Source organism: Molossus molossus, unplaced genomic scaffold (assembly GCF_014108415.1).
Source record: "Molossus molossus isolate mMolMol1 unplaced genomic scaffold, mMolMol1.p scaffold_m16_p_20, whole genome shotgun sequence".
Classification (NCBI taxonomy): Eukaryota; Metazoa; Chordata; class Mammalia; order Chiroptera; family Molossidae; genus Molossus; species Molossus molossus.
In genome coordinates, this window is record NW_023425356.1 from 28,927,214 (window position 1) to 28,947,181 (window position 19,968).

Below are 19,968 nucleotides of genomic sequence, written 5' to 3' on the forward strand. Positions count from 1 at the left end.
GGCCAGTCCTAGCACAGCATTCTTACCTTCATCCAGCTGTAGCTCTGCGTCCTCTCCCCAACCCTCAGTACTAACAGTGTCAATGTCAATGTCAGCAGCCAGTGCTCCTCCCTTCCCTACAGAGGGAAAGGACAAAAAGAAGCTTGTCATAGTCAGGCAAATCTGAGATATGGCCTCCTCTGCAGGCAAGTTGAATCGTACAAAAGCAGGTGACTTGTTATTTTTATTTTTATAATATATAAATTATGCTAACTTTCAGTAGGTTTTAGAGAGAGATGGAACAGAAAAGAGAGGGAAACAACTGGCCTTACTGCTACCCCAAACTGCCTCTTAACCATTTTTTACTTACCAGCCTTTGGCTACGAACTTTAGAATTTCTTACTGAGATCTTTGTTAAATTATCATGAGTGTTCACAGGGCATGAGAACATAGGGTTGGTTAGAGGAGATGGAGGAAAGAGCAGAGCTGGGCAAAAAATACCTAATGGTCTATTTAGGCTCTAAGTCAGGAGAACTGCCTTAGTAGACATATCCAAGAAGACAGGAGGAGGGTTGAGGGAGGGTATGGTGGCACACATCTGCATATACCCACATGAAAGAATCTAAGGTGGCTGAATCTGTACCTTTAACATTGTATGTCATGAGTCAAAATACTGAATGGAGAATATAACCACATATATGTAGTAAAACCCAAGGAAAAAGACCAAAATCCTAGCAGTGGTTGTTAGTAGCATGGACTAAGAGACATCTCTCTTTTTTCCTCACCTATTTTCCAAATGTTAAGGATCTCATAATGCTTTTATGTATTATTTTAAAAGACTATACCGTAACTCTGTTTGGCATCTCAATGCTCCATGAGGCTTCACACAGAAAAAAGGACATATGAAAAGGACGGAAAAGCTGATGGTACTCTCCAGGACAGTTCTTCACAAAATAAACAACGAAAATGCTATGGCAGAAGTGAGCACCTACCCTTGCTGGCAATGGAGCCTTCAAAGAACCCTTTGGACACAGTCAATAAGGGCCAGTTAGTATCCAGTGGCATAATAGGTGCAGGTGGCTGGAGCAACTTGGCCTTAGGGTCAATATCTGGAATCTGAAAGGTAGAAGAAGGCTAAAAGCAAACAACTCTAAGGAATCATGTAGAGAAGGCTATAGAGCCTCAGGTAGGACAATGAATTTTGTAGGTTTAAAATGTCCCAAGATTTCAGTGTTAATCCTGTAATCAAAGACATTCATGTAAATAAAGACTCACTGTCTCCTTCTCTGGGTCAAAAGTCTCCTTCAGGCTCTCAGCTTCTTCATCTAAGCCATGGGTAGCAGCTGTGAGATAAGCCAGTGACTCTGTAGAGAAAACAGACTTTGTGGTTCAGGTACATTTCCAAGTGAATGCTGCTGTGGATAGACAGGCTCAAAAATGTCCCCTCAGTGATCTCTGCCTCTTGGTGTTTGTCCTTGCATAATTCTCTCCCCTTAAATGTGGGCTAGACTTACTGACTTGCTTCTAATGAACAGAACATGGCAGAAGTAATGAGACCTCAATGCTGAGATTAGGACAAAGACTGCAGCTTCCATCTTGGGTGCCCTCTCTTGCTCACCTGCTCTAAGGGACACCAGATGTCATGAACTGCACTATGGAGAAGCTTATATGGCAGAAAAACGCCATCTCTCAGCCAATAGCCAGCGAGGACCTGAGGACTGCCCATAGACATGTAGTGAGCCCAGGAGTGGACCCTCCCCAACTTGAGCCTCGAGATGTCTGCAGCCTTGGCCAATACATCGATTGCAGCCTCATGAGAGAGACTGAGACAGAGGCACCCAGCTAAGCCATGCTGCATACTGAAATAGTCACAGTGTTTGTCATTTTGTTTTAAACTTTCAGCACCATTTGTTTTTCCTGGAATTTACATATAATTAACTGTAACAGTATTTGTCATTTTAAACTACTAAGTTGGGGTGCAACCTGTTACACAGCAATAGATTACTAATACAGTTGCCTATCCTTCAGATCTATCATCCCAGAACCTGGGAATCATTGCTGACTCATCTTTTAAGCATCCCACATCCAGTCCTTCAGTAAATCATGTTGATTCTACCATTATATGCCAAAGCTGACCATCGCTCACCTCTTCACTGCTAGCACCTTGGTCCAAACCACATCTTTTACATTTCTTGTTCTCTAATATATCTCACATGCTAGTATACTGCTTGGTATACAGTGACTTCTTAAAAAAATGTCTCTTGAATACATAAACAAATAAACAAATAAATGAGCAAAACCTCCAGAATTGAACTAAAAGTATAGACTCCGGCCCTGGCAAGTTTGGCTCAGTGGTAGAGCGTCGGCCTGTGAACCAATGAGTCACGGGTTCGATTCCAGCCAAGGGCACATACCTTGGTTGTGGTTTATCCCCAGCCCTGGTTGGGGTCATGAGGGAGGCAACTAGTCCATGTGTCCCTCTCACGTCGATGTTTCTCTCTCTCCCTCCCACTCTATTTGAAGATAAATAAAAAAATATCCTCAGGTGAAAATTGAAAAAAAAAACAAAAGAATAAAATCCAGATGGCATGTCCAGCTGGTGTGGCTCAGTGGATTGAGCGTCGTTCCATGGACTGAGAGGTCCCAGTTGGATTCCTGGTCAGAGCACATGTAGGGGTTGCGAGCTCGATCTCCAGTGGGGGGCATGCTGGAGGCAGCTGATTATTGCTTCTCTCTCACATCAATGTTTCTCTTTCTCCCTTCCTCTCTCTCTAAAAAATCAATGAAAACATATTTAAAAAAAAAATCTTGCCCTGGCTGGTTTGGCTCAGCAGTTAGAGGGTCAGCCTATGGACCAGAGTCCTGGGTTCGATTCCGGTCAAGGATACATACCTCAGTTGCAGTTCAATCTCCAGCCCTGGTCGGGGTTGTGTGGAAGGCAACCAATTGATATGTCTCTCTCATGTTAATGTCTCTCTTCCCCTCTCTCCCCCCTTCCCTCTCCCCCTCCCACTCTATCTGAAGATAAACAGGAAAATATCCTCAGATAAGGATTTAAAAAATAAAATAAAATTTGAATGGCATCCAACTAACTGTACTAACTAGAGTGCCTACTCTAGGATCTTTTAAAACCTTCTAACTCCTACTATGCAGCCATAAGAAAGATCTTTTATCCTTTGAGACGACATGGAGGGACCTGGAAAGTATTATGCTAAGCAAAACAATCCAAACAGAGAAAGACAAGTATCATATGATCTCACTTATTTGTGGAATATAATAAACAGAACAGTCTGAGGAATGGAGTAGTCCCAGAGGCGTGGATGTGGGGTACAGACTGACAATCCCCAGAAGAGGGGGTGGTGGGGAAGAGATAAACCACAGAACTTATATGCATGTATGCGTGAACAATGGACATGGACAACAAAGCTGGGGACAGGACAGGGAGGGAGGGAGAGGGGGGAATCAGGGGGGGAAAAGGGAGAAACATCTGTAACAAAAATAAATAAACTAATTAATAATAAATAAAACCTTCTAACTCCTATATAATAAGAATACATGGACAGACTGAATATTCTGGCTTTACCTCCCTTTAGCTTTGAAGAAAGTCTTCTGAGCGTGGTAGGAGCATACTGTCTCTTCTGAAAAACTGCACAATCAAGGCAAATCCCTCACCACTACACATGAATAACTTACCACGAAGAGAAAGGCCCCGAAGGAGACGGTGAGCCTGAATAGATACTTACTCTGCCCACAGTTCTTGAGGATCCGCACCCGTTCTGACACATCACCCAGGTACAGGGCATTCTGATAATGGCCACTCATGTCCTTTCGGATCTCAGCTGCACCAAGTCAATAAGAGTCGCCAAGTTAGGTCTTCTCTCTTAAGTTCTCTTTCCTCTATACCTTCCACCTTCCCCCAGAGACTCCTCCTCCCATTGTTAGTTTCTAGGGCCTCACCAATCTTCATCATTTTGCGAAGTTTCTCTAAGTTGCCAGTGATAAGATACAGGAAGGAAAGTTTGTCAAAGTTTTTGGTGCGCTGATAACACATTTCCACAATCTGGTGGTTCCCCTGTAGCAAGGCCACTTCTCCCAGCTTTTCCCAGCAGTTCTTGTCATCCAGCGCTTTGGCTGCTTCCAGCGCAATCTAAAGAATCCCCAGGGTCAGAGTTAATAGGATGGGTACTGTGGCTCCAGACCAGGGACTGCAATCAAAATGTCTGCCTCTAAATAAATCTCTCTATATTTTCAATCACACCTAACTTTCAGTCTAACTGTACTGAAAATCCTATCAACACATATAATCCCGCTGGAGCCATTGATAGAATTATGTCACACTGTGCTCCTCAGAAATTGATTTTTTACAAAATTATCTCTTAGCCATCGTTGATTCCATAGGGCCAATTCTTTCTTAACTATGTTATTTCCTACTTCTCAAGTCTGAAGATCCACAGGGCTTTAGGAAAGAGAAAAAATAATAAAAGAAAGAACTTCCAAACTGAAAAGTCAATGTTCCTAAGCCCTTTCTCCATTTAAAAATAATGTCTGGCCCTGGTTGGTTTGACTCAGTGGTAATAGGCTTGGCCCGCGGACCAATGAATTGCGGGTTTGATTCCGGTCAAGGGCATGTACCTCGGTTGCGGTTCATCCCAGCCCTGGTCAGGGTCATGCAGGAGGCAATCAGTTGGTGTGTCTCTCTCACATCAGTGTTTCTCTCTCTCTCCCTCTCTCCTTCTTTCTCTTCCCCTCCCACTTTACCTGAAGATAAATGGAAAATATCCTCGGGTGAGGATTAAAAAAATAATAATAATAAATAATGCCTGCAGACTCTAGGCTCCAACATTTAATAAGTACTCTTTCATTTAAGCAGCCAATTAGCAAGTCAAATATCAGGTAATGAGATTTTTCTAATTTCATGCCATCTTGCTGCTATTCTAGAAGTTACTGAATTCAGACTAACTGAGCATGACAACAACAGTAGAAATGCTGTGGTAGAAGCAGACAGGAAAAAGTAGAGAGGGCAAACAGCAGCAGAATGATGGCTATATCTAACAACTAAAAAATAAAAAAATCCCAATTCCATTATACGAGCTAAAGAGGCAAGCCCAGAATAATGCCTCCCCAATGCCACCCTAACCTTCTTACCTTCTCCACAGTGATATAAAACTTATAACCACATTGTTCTCACCTCAATGTTTCCACACTCCAGTGCCAGGCTAAAGCGAGTTTTCTCATCCTTGACAAAATGCAGTGCCACTTCAGGATAGCCCTTCTTCTGTAGATAAGCAATAATAGACTGGCCTACTAGTTTGGCATTTCTTACCATGTGCAGTACCTAGACATTTGGGGTGGGATAGGGCAGGAAATTAGAGATTACTTATAGGAAAAAAGGAATGCTTCCCCTCTCAATACTCCTAGCATGTTTTTTTCTTTCATACCTCATCATATTTTCTGTTGATCAGGGCCAGCTTGAACTTGAACTCAGTAGGATCAATGGTGAGCACACGAGGACGACACTCCCGATCTAGGCAATATACATTGTTGCCCTTCACCCTTGTGACGTAGATGGGTAAATCCAGAGTTCGAATAATCCCATAGTCCCTAAGAGCAGTTAGAAAGCACAACTTTCAGTGAGTGAGGGGGAAAATCCAGTCTGTAAAGAAACAGAGCCAGCCTAGGAGACACTTCTCACTACCCTTTTGTCAAGTGCCGTTTGAACAACGGTACAGATGGGAAGTGATTAAAAATACAAGCAGAGCCCTGGCCAGTTTGGCTCAGCGGTTGAGTGTCGGCCTACGGACCAGAAAGTCCCGGGTTCAGTTCCTGCTAGGGGCATGTACCACACACACAAAAAAACAAGCAGAACTAAATGCCATATTTAATTATCTTATTCTTTGTATGAAGTGGGAGAAATTGGGCAAATAGTATGATCTTTCTTCATAAGCTATTAATTTAGGAATCAACAGACATGGCAATAGGAATTAGACCTAAAAGTTAACTCAGGTTCTGATATATAATCACTAGGCCATTATGGACAGTTACATTCCTTCCTTATAAGGTACAGGAGAAAGTAGAAGAGAGGTCGATATGAAGAGTTCTGACACACAAAGAAATGATAAAAAGCCCTGGCCGGTTTGGCTCAGCGGTTAGAGCGTCCACCTGCGGTCCTAAGAGACCCGGGTTCGGTTCCCGCTAAGGGCGCGTACCTCGGTTGCAGTTTGTCCCCGGCCCTGGTCGGTTGTGCGGGTGGCAGCCACTCGATGTGTTCCTTTCACGTCGATGTTTCTCTCTCTCTCTCTGTTCCTCTCTCTCCCTCCCACTCTACCTGAACAAAAAATGGAAAAATGTCCTCGGGTGAGGAAAAAAAAAAAAAAAAAGAAAAGAAATGATAAAAAGCATAAAATATTTTAAACTGAATGAAAATAAAAGTTTACAAATTAAAACTTATAGGTATAGCTAACACAACACTTGATAATTTACAGTGTTAAATACATATACTGTGTTAGAAGAAATACTAACGATCTTTAATACTAATGATCTTTAATGTATATATTAGGAGAAAAACAAAAATTAATAAGCACCCATCTAAAAAAATTTTGTTGTTTTTAAAGTTAAACCAAATAGCTCAGCCAATTTGGCTCACTAGTTGAGCACTGACCTATGCACCAAGAGGTCGCCGGTTTGATTTCCAGTCAGGGCGCATGCCCAGGTTGTGGGCCCCATCCCCAGTGGGGGACACACAGGAGGCAGCCAATTGATGTTCTCTCTCATCAATGTTTCTATCTCTCTCTCCCTCTCCCTTCCTCTCTCTCTAAAATCAATAAAGAAAAATAAAGTTAAACCAAATAACTTACTTAAAAGAAAATAATAAAGCCAATAATAGAAATTAAGAAACAGGAAACAAAAATACAATAGAGAAGTTCAATAAAGGCAAAAGGTGAATAAAACTGATAAACCTTGTGAAACTAATAAAGAAAAAAGAGAAAATGGCAATAACAGGAATTAAAAAGTAGATATCTATCATTAAAGATTCTGAATAATTTAATTCTTAGAAAAATGAAATTTACCAAAATTAACTAAAAAGGAATAGAAGACCCCAATGGTCCTATAATTGTTACAAAATACAGTGAATCAGATTTTTTGAAAAAATCCTCCTATACATAAAGCCCCAGACTTGGATGACTTCACTGGCAAATTCTACCCAACATTCAAGAGAAAATTAATTCCAATATTTATTTTCAATAGTTTTTATTGATATTTTAGAGAGAGAAGAAGTGAGAGAGAGCTAGAAACATCGATGTGAAAGAGAAACGTCAATCAGCTGCCTCCTGCACGCCCCCTACTGGGGATCAAGCTTGAAACCAGGTATGTGCCCTGACCGGGAAACGAACCAGGACCTCTCAGTCCATGGGATGATGCTCAATCCACTGAACCACACCAGCCAGCCTAAAAAATTATTTTAAGAAAAGTATAAATACTGGAAAAGAAGAAATGAAACTATCATTGTAATTACCCAGATGCTATGACTATTTGTAAAGAAAATCCAAAAGAAAAAACAAATAAATTACTAGAATTAATAAGAGTCTAACTGGGGTTCAGAAATAAAATCAATTTAAAAATGTAATTGCAGCCCTGGTCGGTTTGGCTCAGCGGTTAGAGCGTCAACCTGCGGTCCAGAGAGTTCGGTTCCCGCTAAGGGCGTGTACCTTGGTTGCGGTTTGTCCCTGGCCCTGGTTGGTCACGCGGGTGGCAGCCACTCGATGTGTCCCTTTCGCATCAATGTTTCTCTCTCTCTCTCTCTTCCTCTCTCTCCCTACCACTCTATCTGAACAAAAAATGGAAAAATGTCCTCGGGTGAGGATAAAAAAAAAAAAAAAAAAAAAAAGTAATTGTATTTCTAAATATCAGCAAAAATTAAATAAAAATTTTAAACAAATATTATCTATTTACAAGTAGCATTAAAAGTATCAAGTGGCCCTGGCCGGTTTGTTTAAGCGGTTGGAGAATCAGTCTGCGGACCAGAGAGCCTCGGGTTTGGTTCCTGCTAGGGGCATAACTAAAAAAAAGTATCAAGTGCCTGCCCACCTGGTGTGGCTCAGTTGGTTGAGCATTGCGGTCCCTTGCAATAAGAGGTTGCTGGTTCGATTCTCGAACAGGGCACATGCCTGGGTTGCAGGCTCTATCCCCAGTAAGGGGCATGCAAGAGGCAACCAATCAATGTTTCTCTCTCATCAACACTTCTATCCCTCTCTCCCTCTCCTCTTCTCTCTCTGAAATCAACAACAGAAAAATAAACAAATAAAAATTTTTTTTAAAAGTATCAAGTATCGCCCAGCTGGTGTGGCTCAGTGCGTGGGCGTCGACCCATGTACCAGAGGCCACCAGTTTGATTCTCGGGTCAGGGCATATGACCAGGTTGTGGGCCTGATCCACAGTGGGGGGCATGCAGGAGGCGTCCAGTCAATGTTCTCTCTCATCGATGTTTCTGTTTCTCTCTCCCTCTCCCTTCCTCTCTCTCCCAGATAAATAAAGAAAAAAATTATTTAAAAAAAAAAAAAAAGTATCAAGTGTCAAAGAATAAATCTGACCAAATAAATGCAAGATCTCTATGGAGGGAGTAAATAAAGAGCTAGTATACCGCCCTGGCCAGTTTGGCTCAGCGGTTAGAGCGTCGGCCTGCGGTCCAGAGAGACCCGGGTTCGGTTCCCGCTAAGGGCACGTACTTCGGTTGCAGTTTGTCCCCGGCCCTGGTTGGTCGTGTGGGTGGCAGCCACTCGACGTGTCCCTTCACGTCGATGTTTCTCTCTCTCTCCCCCTTCCTCTCTCTCCCTCCCACTCTATCTGTACAAAAAATGGAAAAATATCCTCGGGTGAGGATTAAAAAGAAAACAAAACAAAGAGCTAGTATACCATGTTCATAAATTAGAAAAATTTAATAATGTAAAGATGACAATTATGCCCAAGATGACATACAGATTCAATGTACTCCCAACTAAAACCACAATAGATAACTTTTTTGCTTATTTTTGTGTGTGTAGGATTTCACAAGCTGATTCTAAAATTTTGACTTTTTAAAGCAAAATTAATTTTAAAATAGCTTAATAACTTTAGAAAATAAAACAAAGCCCAGCTGGTGTGACTCAGTGGCTGAGCGTCAACCCATGCACCAAGAGGTCACCAGTTCAATTCCAGTCAGGGCACATGCCTGGGCTGTGGGCCAAATCCCCAGTGGGGAGCATGCAGGAGGCAGCCAATCGATGTTCTCTCTCATCGATGTTTCTATCTCTCTCTCCCTTCCTCTCTCTCTAAAATCAATAAAGAAAAAAAAGAAATACTGTAAATGCATGTTCTCCTTATGATTTTCTTAATAACATTTTTTCTCTTTATTGTAAGAATACAATGTGTAATACATATAACATACAAAATATGTGTTAACTGACTATTTACATTATCAGTAAGGCTTCTGGTCAACAGTAGGCTATTAGTAGTTAAATTCTGTGAAGTTGAAAGTTAAGCAAGGAATTTCAATTTCGTGGTTGTGGGAGGGAGTGGCGGTAGGGTGGATTGGGAAGGGGGTGTGGTGCCCCTAAACACAGCCTTCAAGGGTCAACTGTATAAAAGAATGCCTACAAATTAATAAGGATTACTCATTAAAAAAAAATAAAAGAGGAAAGACTTGAATGGAATTCACAGAAGAGAAAATCCTGATGAATAGCCATATGAAAAGTTGCTTAATCACATTAGGAATCAGAGAATAACAAAGTAAATGAGACTGTTACACATCCACCAGATAAGACAAAAATAAGTCTAACAAAGGCAATTGTTGGCCAAGATGAAAAGCAAGGAAACTTTTATACAATACTGACGAATATGCAAATAGTACAACCACTTTGGAAAGCAGTTTCATATTACCTAGTAAATGTAAACATATGCATACTCTATAATCCAGCAGTGTCTGTTCTAGATAGACATCTAAGAGAAATATATGTGCATATGTACCAGAAACATGTAAAAGAATATTTAAAAGAACATTGTTCATAATAGCCCAAAACTAGAAATCACTCAACTATCCCTCTAGAATAGAACTGATATTGTGGTACATTCATATAATATTATACAACAATGAAAATAAATTAGAGCTACAATGTGGATGTATGAATCTTACCCAAAATAATGAACAAAGTAAGCAAAATACGAAATAATATATTCAGTATGATTTCATTTATATGACCATCAAAACCAGGTGCAATTAAATCATATTATTTTTTTAATCCTCACCTGAGGATATTTTTTCTATTTATCTTCAGATAGAGTGGGAGGGAGGGAAAGGGAGAGAAAGGGAGAGAGAGAGAAACATCAATGTGAAAGGGATACATTGACTCGTTGCCTCCTGCAAGACCCCAACCAGGGCCGGGGATGATCTGCAACTGAGGTACATGCCCTTGGCAGAAATCGAACCTGTGACTCACTGGTCCGCAGGCTGATGCTCTACCACTGAGCCAAACTGACCAGGGCTAAATCATATTATTTTAAGAAACACACTGAGTGGTCAAATTGCAAAGAAAAGCAAGAAAGAAGTTATCATAAAAGTCAGAATAATGTTCTCTTTGGGTGGTGAGTGTAGGGGGTTGTTATCAATAATGACTAAGTGGCAAAGGACTTCTAGGGTGTCAGAACTGTTCTATTTCTTGATCTAGTGGCAGTTGTACAGATGTTTACATAACTATTTGCTATTCTATGTATATATACAATCGACATAATTTTCTATATTTGTGCCACATTTCACAATTTTAAGAGTTAGAAAGAGAATGCTCTGATGCTCTGAACACATATATGTCTAATATGCTAGGCAAAGCTTTTCCATGAAGAAAGTTCAGGAAGGAGTTCAGTTACATCTCTTGAGACAGAACAGTGATTTCAAGAAGCCACCTTCTCCCACACTGTGTCTTAGATAATTAACTTACCCAGTGGTGACAGCATATTTGATGTGGTTGCTTGTGGTATAGATAAATACCCCACTCTCATCCCAGGCCCCACTCTTGACACGAATGTTCTCATGAATGTTACACAGAGCCTCCAGTTTGCGGTTACAGATCACAATGGCTGTAAGAGGCAAAGGGCATGAGTGCTCTGCTGGAGAGGGTGAGTGAAGCAGACTTGCAGGGATAGGGAGGGAGGGACTGGTCACCACATTAGGGTGGATATAATGAAGACTTACCATGTTTGGCCAGTAGAGCTACATGGGACATGTCAGCTGACCAGATAACATATTTCACCTTGGAAATCTTCATAGATGCCAGAGTTCTGGGACAGAAATAGAGGGCAGACATGAGTAGACATGATGCCTCTGTCTCAGGGTATGGTCTATCTTCTTCTTATCTCCAAATTAATGTAAATTCCAATTTCTTAAATAGTACCAAATAGACAGTCTCTGTATTGTAGCTCAGTAACTTAAACATTTTGGCTCACACTGTACACTTACTCCTTCTTCACCTCCCTTATTATGTAATAATACAATGATCTTATTTCCATATATTATTAGGGATTTGTGTACGTCTGTTTTTACCACTTGACTATAAGCTCCTTTAAGTACAGAAACTGTGTTTTTCATCCCTGTGTCCCTACCATTCTGAATCCCAAGAGCATTCTTTGTTTAGGTTAGTGCACTAAAAACAAGTAAGCCCCTCATTATAATGTTAATGTGTATGTACATGATCCAAGGACGGCCTAAAATGTGAAAACCTTCTCACTCAAAGCAGTTTATTATGGCAGGTAGTCATGTCCTAGGCTACCCCCTAGCAAGAGAGAGTCCACGTCTGCCTTCACTGGGCCTGTCTATTGTTGGAAGGCAAGAGTGATCACAGAGGGAAAAATGTAGCCTGGAGTTACAGCACCAGTGGTCAAGCCAAGAGGCAAACTCACAAAGTTCCCACTACAGATGTCTATTCTCCCCCACTACATGCCTGTCTGCTTAGGGGCATCTGACATGTTACCGCTTCTGCTGCACGTCAAAGAGGGTGATGGACTCTGCATCTCGAAGCAGGAGGTTGCCTGTGCCAGCATAGAAGATCTCATCACAGTTGGGCACTTGAACTTTTTTGGTGATTTCATTCTTCAGATTCTTGATCAAAAGCTGAAATGACCATTAGAAGGGGGCTTAAGAGAAGTGTATGTATATAAGATGACAACAGCTGACACTGTCCCTCAGCCATTGTTCCTTAGCTTCAATAAACAAAGTTTTTTTTTTTCCTTTCCAGGTCAGTCAGCAGTCTAGGTAAACTTTCCAACCAAGATCCTCGCCAAGGGCCCTGATAGCTGCCCCCCCATCCATCACCAACTGAAATATCCTGAGAAGCCCAATAAAGGTTTAATTCCTCAATCAACCAAAGAGAGAAAACAGTGCTTCTGAGATTAACTTGTTAAATATTTTCTTAAGAGAACTTCATCGTGTTTAGGACCTATTACATTTTATGTACCAACAGAAGTAGTAGGATAAGAAAGAGGGTCAACTCCTCATCCAGCCCACCTTTTTCAAATTTGATGTTGTCAAGAGTGACTTTAGCTTGGTTCTGAAGCCCAGGGCCACAGTAATCCGATCAAATCTATTTTAAGGCCATTTTTCTACAGGGGGATTGGGGAGGGCTAAGGATAGAGGTAGAACTGATACACAAGGATCACAGCTGTCCAGGGGAGAGTGAGGGAAAAATGCTCTTTATTCTGCAATACAAAGGCCAAATTGCCACCACATTCCCCAAATGACGTTCCCCCTTTAGTCTTAACTCACTGAGTGCATCCGATCTAGGACAGCAAACCGATTCCGAGCAACCCAAACGGCTGTCAGGCCCGAAGATCGTTTCCCTTCAGGAGCTGAAAAGCACAAAACCAAAGGGCGGGAGCATGTGGTGAGCCACTGGCAGGTGACAGAGTCAGGTGCCATGGAGCTGCCAGTCTTGCTGGTTGCCATGTTGGCTCTGCCAGTTCAGCTGCTTCATAACTAATTCAGCCATAACCGGGGGCTGTTGTCAGTGACTTTTTCCCACCAGTCCTCTCCAAACTCCAACCTCCACCCCTGCCAAGCTTCTTTTCTCTAGGCCAAGTGACTGCATTTCAGCCAACACCATGTACTGGCAGAAGGACTGCCCATCTTGGGAGACAGCACATTCCATCAAGCTAATGAGCAGGGCCTCGCTGGCCAAGCTGTGGCACACTACAAGCAGCCTGTCAGTGTCACAGGACCTCCTATCTCAACAAGCTGCAGTAGAGACAGAGCCCCCTCCCCAGGATGCAGCTGCTCTGCTGCTTTTAACATGCAAATGCAGACCTCCTAATAGAGCAGGGTGGTGCAGAGCACTCCCAACAAAACCTATGCTGGGCAGTATTTAGCACCAAGCTGTTGCTCCATAAATGTCAATCAATCATTCTCATTACTCTGAAGAAAGTTATAAACCCTTCCTCAGTTCCCAAAAATTTCAGGGGCTGCTTAGAATTCTGAATGGGCACTCCACTCCCTGAAAAACATCAAGAAAGATATACCAAAGAGTGTGCTGTAATATTCTTTTGCCTATTAGTGTCAGCAGAAAACTAGACAGAATGTGCTGGCTGGCCTTGCTTTGTACATCTCTGGTACCTGGGGTTGATGGGCTATTTACAAAACTAATTCTTAGGACAACCAACACTTTCACTTTCTAGGGGCTGGGGAATTTCACTACTCAGGCTTTTACTCTTCTTCCTCTCTGCTACCTACCATTGGAACACACCTTTATTCTTTTACTAATTATCATCTCCCTCAAAAGATGAAGAGAAAATAAAAGTGGCAAGACAAAACCAAGATATCTTAAACTCTATTCATTGTAAATATATAAGGTAAAAAAGCAAGCAGGTGGGTAAGGAGGGACCAAATCACAAAATTCAGTCAGAAATGGCTGAACTGATAAATTTATAGGAGAGACTTTGCTTTATGGATGCCAAAGACACATACATTTTCTCTTTTTTTGCCATAACTACACTTAAGAGAGTGAACCATATTAGCAGCAATACTGACACAGTGGCACCCACAATAGGGACAGAGCTAGCAAAATATTTCTCACAATTTATGGATGGGGTTGAAACGACCATAAAAGTATGCTAGTAAGAGTGGAGCCCTGAGGAATAAACCTATAAAACAACTAGAAGTGCACTGAAAGGAGCATTAATAAGACTCACATCTATTCTGACAATGTTTTGTCAGCAAGTTCCAATAGTAAGGACATCAACAAGATATACTGGTGATGGAAGAGGTAGGCAGGGGTCTCAGCTGGATCCTGGAATCCCTGGTGGAATGTGGGGCTGTTAGCAGCCTCATCTTTTTGACATGCAAAAGGAAGCAAAGCGAATCTGGATGTGGATGGGGGAGCATAAATTCCCAGTCCCAGGATGAGACATTGCAAGACTGGAACCACATTTTTAAATAAATGAAATTACCAGGGTGAAAGTCATATCAGCTGACAATAAACTAGGATTACATGCTGTGCTGAAAGAGAAAATGGAGAGTTTCTAATAACCAAATTATAAAATATATATATATATCTAGCTGGAGTAATAAAATGGAAGAGGAACATGAATATTTCACACCACGGTCGCCTGTGATGCAATTGTCAGTGCCACCTGCCACAGCCGTGAGTGATGTGGCCACAGCCTGAGGATGGAATGTGAAAAATTCAAAGAGGAGTGATGAAGTGGGAGAAGAGAGCTGGAAGCAGAGTTGGGTAGATAAACAGAACACATACCATCTGGATTCTGAGAGTCAGCATCCTTGGGGATGGTGTATAGGTCATAGGTACTATTCTCTAAATTGCTGGCTCTCTGTAGAAGGGAAAAATTAAACTGTTAGTAAGAGGCATTCAAAGTACCAGTTTATCCTGACAGAGAAAATGATATGATTACACGGACAACAACATGAAACTATACTTTTCTCACTCTTCACCCAGATGGCATTTGACCGTCTCCACAGCTAAAACTTATAGGGCTTATTGCCAAAGAACTCAGCATTCCTGTCACTTCATTTTTTTTTATCCTCCAAAGACATAGATAGTACTTGAATGAAAACAACGATTGCTCTCTATTCCACAAATTAACAGACTAAGACCCCAATATTCCAGTGCCCAACCTGAGTATATTAATCAATTTAAAAGTCTGCTTGAAGGGGAAAAAAAGACATCAAAGAAAAGACAATAAAGAAAATTACCAGGAGGAAAATATGGGTGTTAGATATTGAAAAAGGACTGGGATTAGACACTAGATGTCAAATGGGGAAAAACAGGTTTTCATTCTTGTTAATTTAGCAACCAGGGCTCTAAAATTAGAACATCATTTCTTTTTGAGTTGTATGGCACTTGAGGGTGATTGTACTTGATGACCCTGAAGGCAACTGCACTGAGAGGAATGCCCCTCAGATCAGCTCACACAGGGAGGGATCAAGGTAAGCATCTCTCTCCCCTAAAACATAGCCCTAAACATTCTCTCAAATTACTTTTAATGATCTGGGTCTTTCATCTCGATGCTCCATTAGGCCTAGTAGGTGTTAGTTAGCCTCATGAAAGATGGAAGTTCACAAAACCTTAACGTGTTTATGACAACTGAAGCCTACTTGGTTTGAGCCTCTGTTTTGTGTTAGTTCTCTCAAAATGACCATTAAATAACTTCTAAGACTACATTAGAGATTCTTATGGCACAAGAAAGAGACCTATGGGAAAAGGGAAGGCCCTAGGAGCACTTGATGGTTACTTACTGTACATAGTAGGACTGCATTTTCTGCTGGATTGTATGACATATTGAACACTGGAAACTTGGAACCACTAGAATTATATAGGGAAAAAAAAGAGAAAATAGGAAATAAGCATAAGGATAGAAGGAAGAAAGGAATTATTTCTACACTTCTTGTTTTATCTAATCTTTACACATATACTCATCACTTTTATAATCAAGAATAAAAGTAAATAAATAGTGCATCTATTCTCTTCCTTCCTTTAAGGTTTGGGGACATTCCTATCTCAATTTTGAACAAATAGTTTTTTAAAAAAGCAAAACCTACTACAAGTCAAAATATTCAATAGAAGGTAGGGTTAGCAATACTGCAGTAAGTAGAATTGGTTTTCCTTGGATACAAATTTCCTTGGATACATAATTGCAGTGGATGCCACAGAGTAACATGAGGTGATTTGTCTCTGATTAATTTCTCCTGTTCCCACAAACCCATTTTTTTTTTATTGTAGTCATGTTAGAGGGTTCTTATCAAGCCCTCATGCCAAAGTGTGCCACTATGAATGTTTCAGAATGATGATGCAGCTGGCTTTCTAAGAGGACACTTCCTTTTACCAGGCATCCCAGAGCTATCATATCTTCAGAGTTAAAGTTTCCAGAGACATATGTCTGGTTTAGAGTTTCATGTATTTTGCTAGAAAGCAAGGACGAATTATAGAAGTGTCAAATAAAGGCAAAAAGGCCTGTCATCAAGTTGGGCTACTCTCTACCAGGAAGCTTCCTATGGTTTGCAAGAGAGCTGGCAAAGTGTGGCAGTATGATTTCCTGTCCACAGGGTCACTAGTATTCTCAACAGGGGAACTCCCATTGCCTTCATGGCTACTTCCTTGCTGACCATGGTCCTGGGGTTTAAACTAAGCAGCCTCAGCCAATGGGGGTTCAATTTGTGACAGGAGATGAGATCCAAAATGTTACAAAAACAGAATTTGGTTTGTGGGCATTATATCATGGTGACAGATGAGTTCGACAGGAAGAAAGAAATCGGATTTACCTCCGCAACTGCATCACAGCTACATCTTTAGAGCTGTTGAAGTCCAATTGACGTAAGAATCGGTCCTTGACATAATGCAGCATATTGCCATGAACAGCATAGGCTGGCCTTTCCCGTTCCAGTTTAAACACAATCATGCCACCATCATGACCTGGGGCACAGGGGGAAGAGAAGAAAGAATTAGCTATAGGCAAGAAGGAAAGCAGAAAACAGGATATATACAAGGATGAGGATTATGTATGCATGCTAAAACAAAATTAAGACATTTAAATGTATCCTTTATTTGCCTAAATTTTCATGATTCTTGGAATCTTCATTCAGATAAATTTCTGTAAATCCTTTTCTAATGTATAAGTCCTCACTTAACATGGTTGATAGGTTTTGCAACTTTAAGCAAAACTATGTATAATAAAACCAATTTTATCATAAGGTAATTGATATAAACAAAAGTTTAGTTCCTACCGCATCTTAACATTATAACAAAATGCTGAACAAAACAATGTTATTCTTATTTGAGGAGCTGCTGTATTCTGTCACACTGCTACATTTAGACCTGCCGTTCTGAGTTCTCCTAACACTCTGTACAAACCTCCCTTATAGCATTTATCCTATACTCTGTAGTAGGTCTACCACCCCCACAACGTCCGCCATAAGCTCCCTGAAGGCAGAAATTACAATCATTTCCATCCTTCCCTTGCTTATAATAAGAACATAAACATATTTGCTGAACAAATGGATGCTAGTTTTAAAAGACTTTGTGGTTGTTTTAAACTAATGATTTGTGTTTTCCCTATTGGCATCATCCATCTCTTAGAAAAACCTTCAACTTTTGCCCTCCAGTCTGCTCTCCACACATAAGCCAGATTGTGTCACTTCCAATGGTTTTCCATTCAGAGTAATAGGCACAATCTGGCCTGGTCTTACCTCTTATATTTAGCCCCATACTCACTGTGTTCCTACTGGCATGTTCTTCAAACATGCTCAACATCCCTCACATCATGGTCTTTGATAATCTCTACACTCAAACCTCCCTTTCTCCCTTAGTTTTGTTTAACTTTTCTTCAAAGGATTTTTCACTATACATTGTTATGGTCTATCTCCCTTCACTGTAAATAAAAGTTCCATCAAGTCAGGGACATCGTTTTATGCTATAACACCAGCACCCAGACTAAGCCTGACATTCAGCATATATTTGCTATATGAATAAAACTCAGCTTCTAGCTCCTCAGTCTTAGAATTCCAAGTGTCCAGTATTAGCTTCCTAAGCCTCCTAGGAACTAATGAGCTTTACTGTTAAATGGCTCTTGGTGAAGAAAGAACACTACTCCAAGAAGATAAGAAGGGGAAAAGCCTCAATTATATGGCTCTGAGAATTCTGTTTCTCCATGTCATCCTACTATGCATTTACTGGAGACAAATCTAGTGGAAAATCACTCTCAAGTCTTATAAACTTTTAATAAAACAAGAAAAAATAAGGTATAGCCCTTACCTGCTGCAAAGAGGTTAAGGTTGGGGTGGGCAGCTAAGACCCAGAAACGATCATGGTCCCTACGGAAGGTCTGAACCCCAGTTCTAGGAAAATAAAAGGTGCACAAATAAAAATATTAATTTCCAAGAAATCTTCAGCCCATCATATATAATAATATTGAGCAATAAGCCAGAATGCTGATTTAAATTAGTAACAGTATACTGCATATCTTAAGTAAAGTTAGTCATGATAAATTCTACCAAAAAACAGGAAAAGGAAACTCTAAACTGACCCTATTATTTTGATATTTCAATTTCTCCCTATTTACCATAATTTTCTACTATACTGCTTTCATTTCATATTTATTTCTCTAGCTACAAAAGAACATGCATAAATTTAGCATGGATATTTCTATTTGATAGAAAATGTGTAAATGTTGGCTGATCTGTAGGCCTCTTCAAGTTTTCATAATACAAACATATCTCATTTAATCAAGTTTCATTGTATTGTGCTTTGCAAATATTGCATTTTTAACAAATTGAAGGCTGTGGCAACCCAGCATTCAGCAAGTCTAGATACCATTTTTCTAATAGGCTCACATGATGGTTAATATAACTTTTATATGCACTGGGAAAACAAACAATTTGTGTGACTTGCTATATTGGCATATTTACTTGATTGCAGTCATCTGAAACTGAACCCACAATATCTCCAAGGTATGACTGTACATGATCTGACTTCTCTACATGCTGAAGACAATGAAAAACAAACACGAGTATTCCAATTTAATTTTTTAAAAAATTTGTTTTCTTTATTGATTTTAGAGAGAGAGGAAGGGAGAGGGGGAGAGAGATTGAAACACTGATAAAAAGAGAACATTGATTGGCCACCTCCTGCATGCCCCACACCAGGGATTGGGCCCACAGCCTGGGCATGTGCCCTGACCAGGAATCGAACTGACAACCTCTTGGTGCATGGCTCGATGCTCAGCCAGTGAGCCACACTGGCTGGGCCCAATTTAATTTTTAAAAAGAGAGAGGGTAAGAAAAAGAAAAGAGCTTCCCCTGGGTTTAGCCCCACAACATCATAACCCCCTTACCTTTTAGACATATCCCAGACTCGGATACTCTTGTCCTCAGAATTGCTGAGGATCAATTCTTGGCGAGGGTGGAAGACAGCACAAGATACATTGTTGTAATGGCCCCGGCAGGTATCAACCTCCCATGCCTTGGATTCTGAATGACAAAGAAGAATTAGGTCATCACAACTTCCTGCTACTGTAAGTTTAGATTTTGGAATTATGAGATCCTCTAGCCAAATGCTAGGTATACTACAAAATGCAAAATTAGCAACTTCTTTCTAATAGGGCAATTTTCTTCATTTAAGCCCCTGAATTTTTATATATTTGTTTTTTCTTTCATTTTGATCCTCCTATCAGTTACAGCACCTCTTCTCCATCATTCTTTATTCCCTTACTCTGTTTTACTTGTCACTAACTGTCACTAGAGAATCAATATATAATTCTATATGGCAGGAGTTTTATCTGTTTTAGTCATCGTCGTATCTCCAGAGCTTTGAAAACTGGTTAGTACAAAGTAAGTAAATCAATAAATAATTGTTGGAATGATGTCAGAGAAACAGTGATGTGAGAGATCCCCTTGCTCTCTCCCCTTGAAGTTTCAACTATTTGAACAGATATATTTCAACAAAGGATCCCTGCTCAACGCACAAT

The 19,968-nt window shown here is 40.6% G+C and overlaps 1 protein-coding gene across 2 annotated transcripts in view; it reads right to left on the reverse strand.

Annotated features, from left to right (window-relative positions):
• COPA (COPI coat complex subunit alpha) overlaps positions 1–19,968 on the reverse strand; it is a 43,724-nt gene that overhangs the window by 4,439 nt on the left and 19,317 nt on the right. For both annotated transcript variants that reach the window (XM_036271832.1, XM_036271831.1), the window contains exons 9-24: positions 19,336–19,471; positions 18,258–18,340; positions 16,769–16,919; positions 15,746–15,812; positions 14,745–14,820; positions 12,764–12,846; positions 11,973–12,112; positions 11,198–11,283; positions 10,944–11,082; positions 5,418–5,580; positions 5,168–5,314; positions 3,937–4,126; positions 3,723–3,818; positions 1,255–1,343; positions 972–1,095; positions 27–116 (exon numbers count right to left, since the gene is read on the reverse strand). In XM_036271832.1, the coding sequence (XP_036127725.1) occupies positions 27–116; positions 972–1,095; positions 1,255–1,343; positions 3,723–3,818; positions 3,937–4,126; positions 5,168–5,314; positions 5,418–5,580; positions 10,944–11,082; positions 11,198–11,283; positions 11,973–12,112; positions 12,764–12,846; positions 14,745–14,820; positions 15,746–15,812; positions 16,769–16,919; positions 18,258–18,340; positions 19,336–19,471 (1,860 nt within the window). The remainder of the gene's footprint in view (positions 1–26; positions 117–971; positions 1,096–1,254; positions 1,344–3,722; positions 3,819–3,936; positions 4,127–5,167; positions 5,315–5,417; positions 5,581–10,943; positions 11,083–11,197; positions 11,284–11,972; positions 12,113–12,763; positions 12,847–14,744; positions 14,821–15,745; positions 15,813–16,768; positions 16,920–18,257; positions 18,341–19,335; positions 19,472–19,968) is intronic.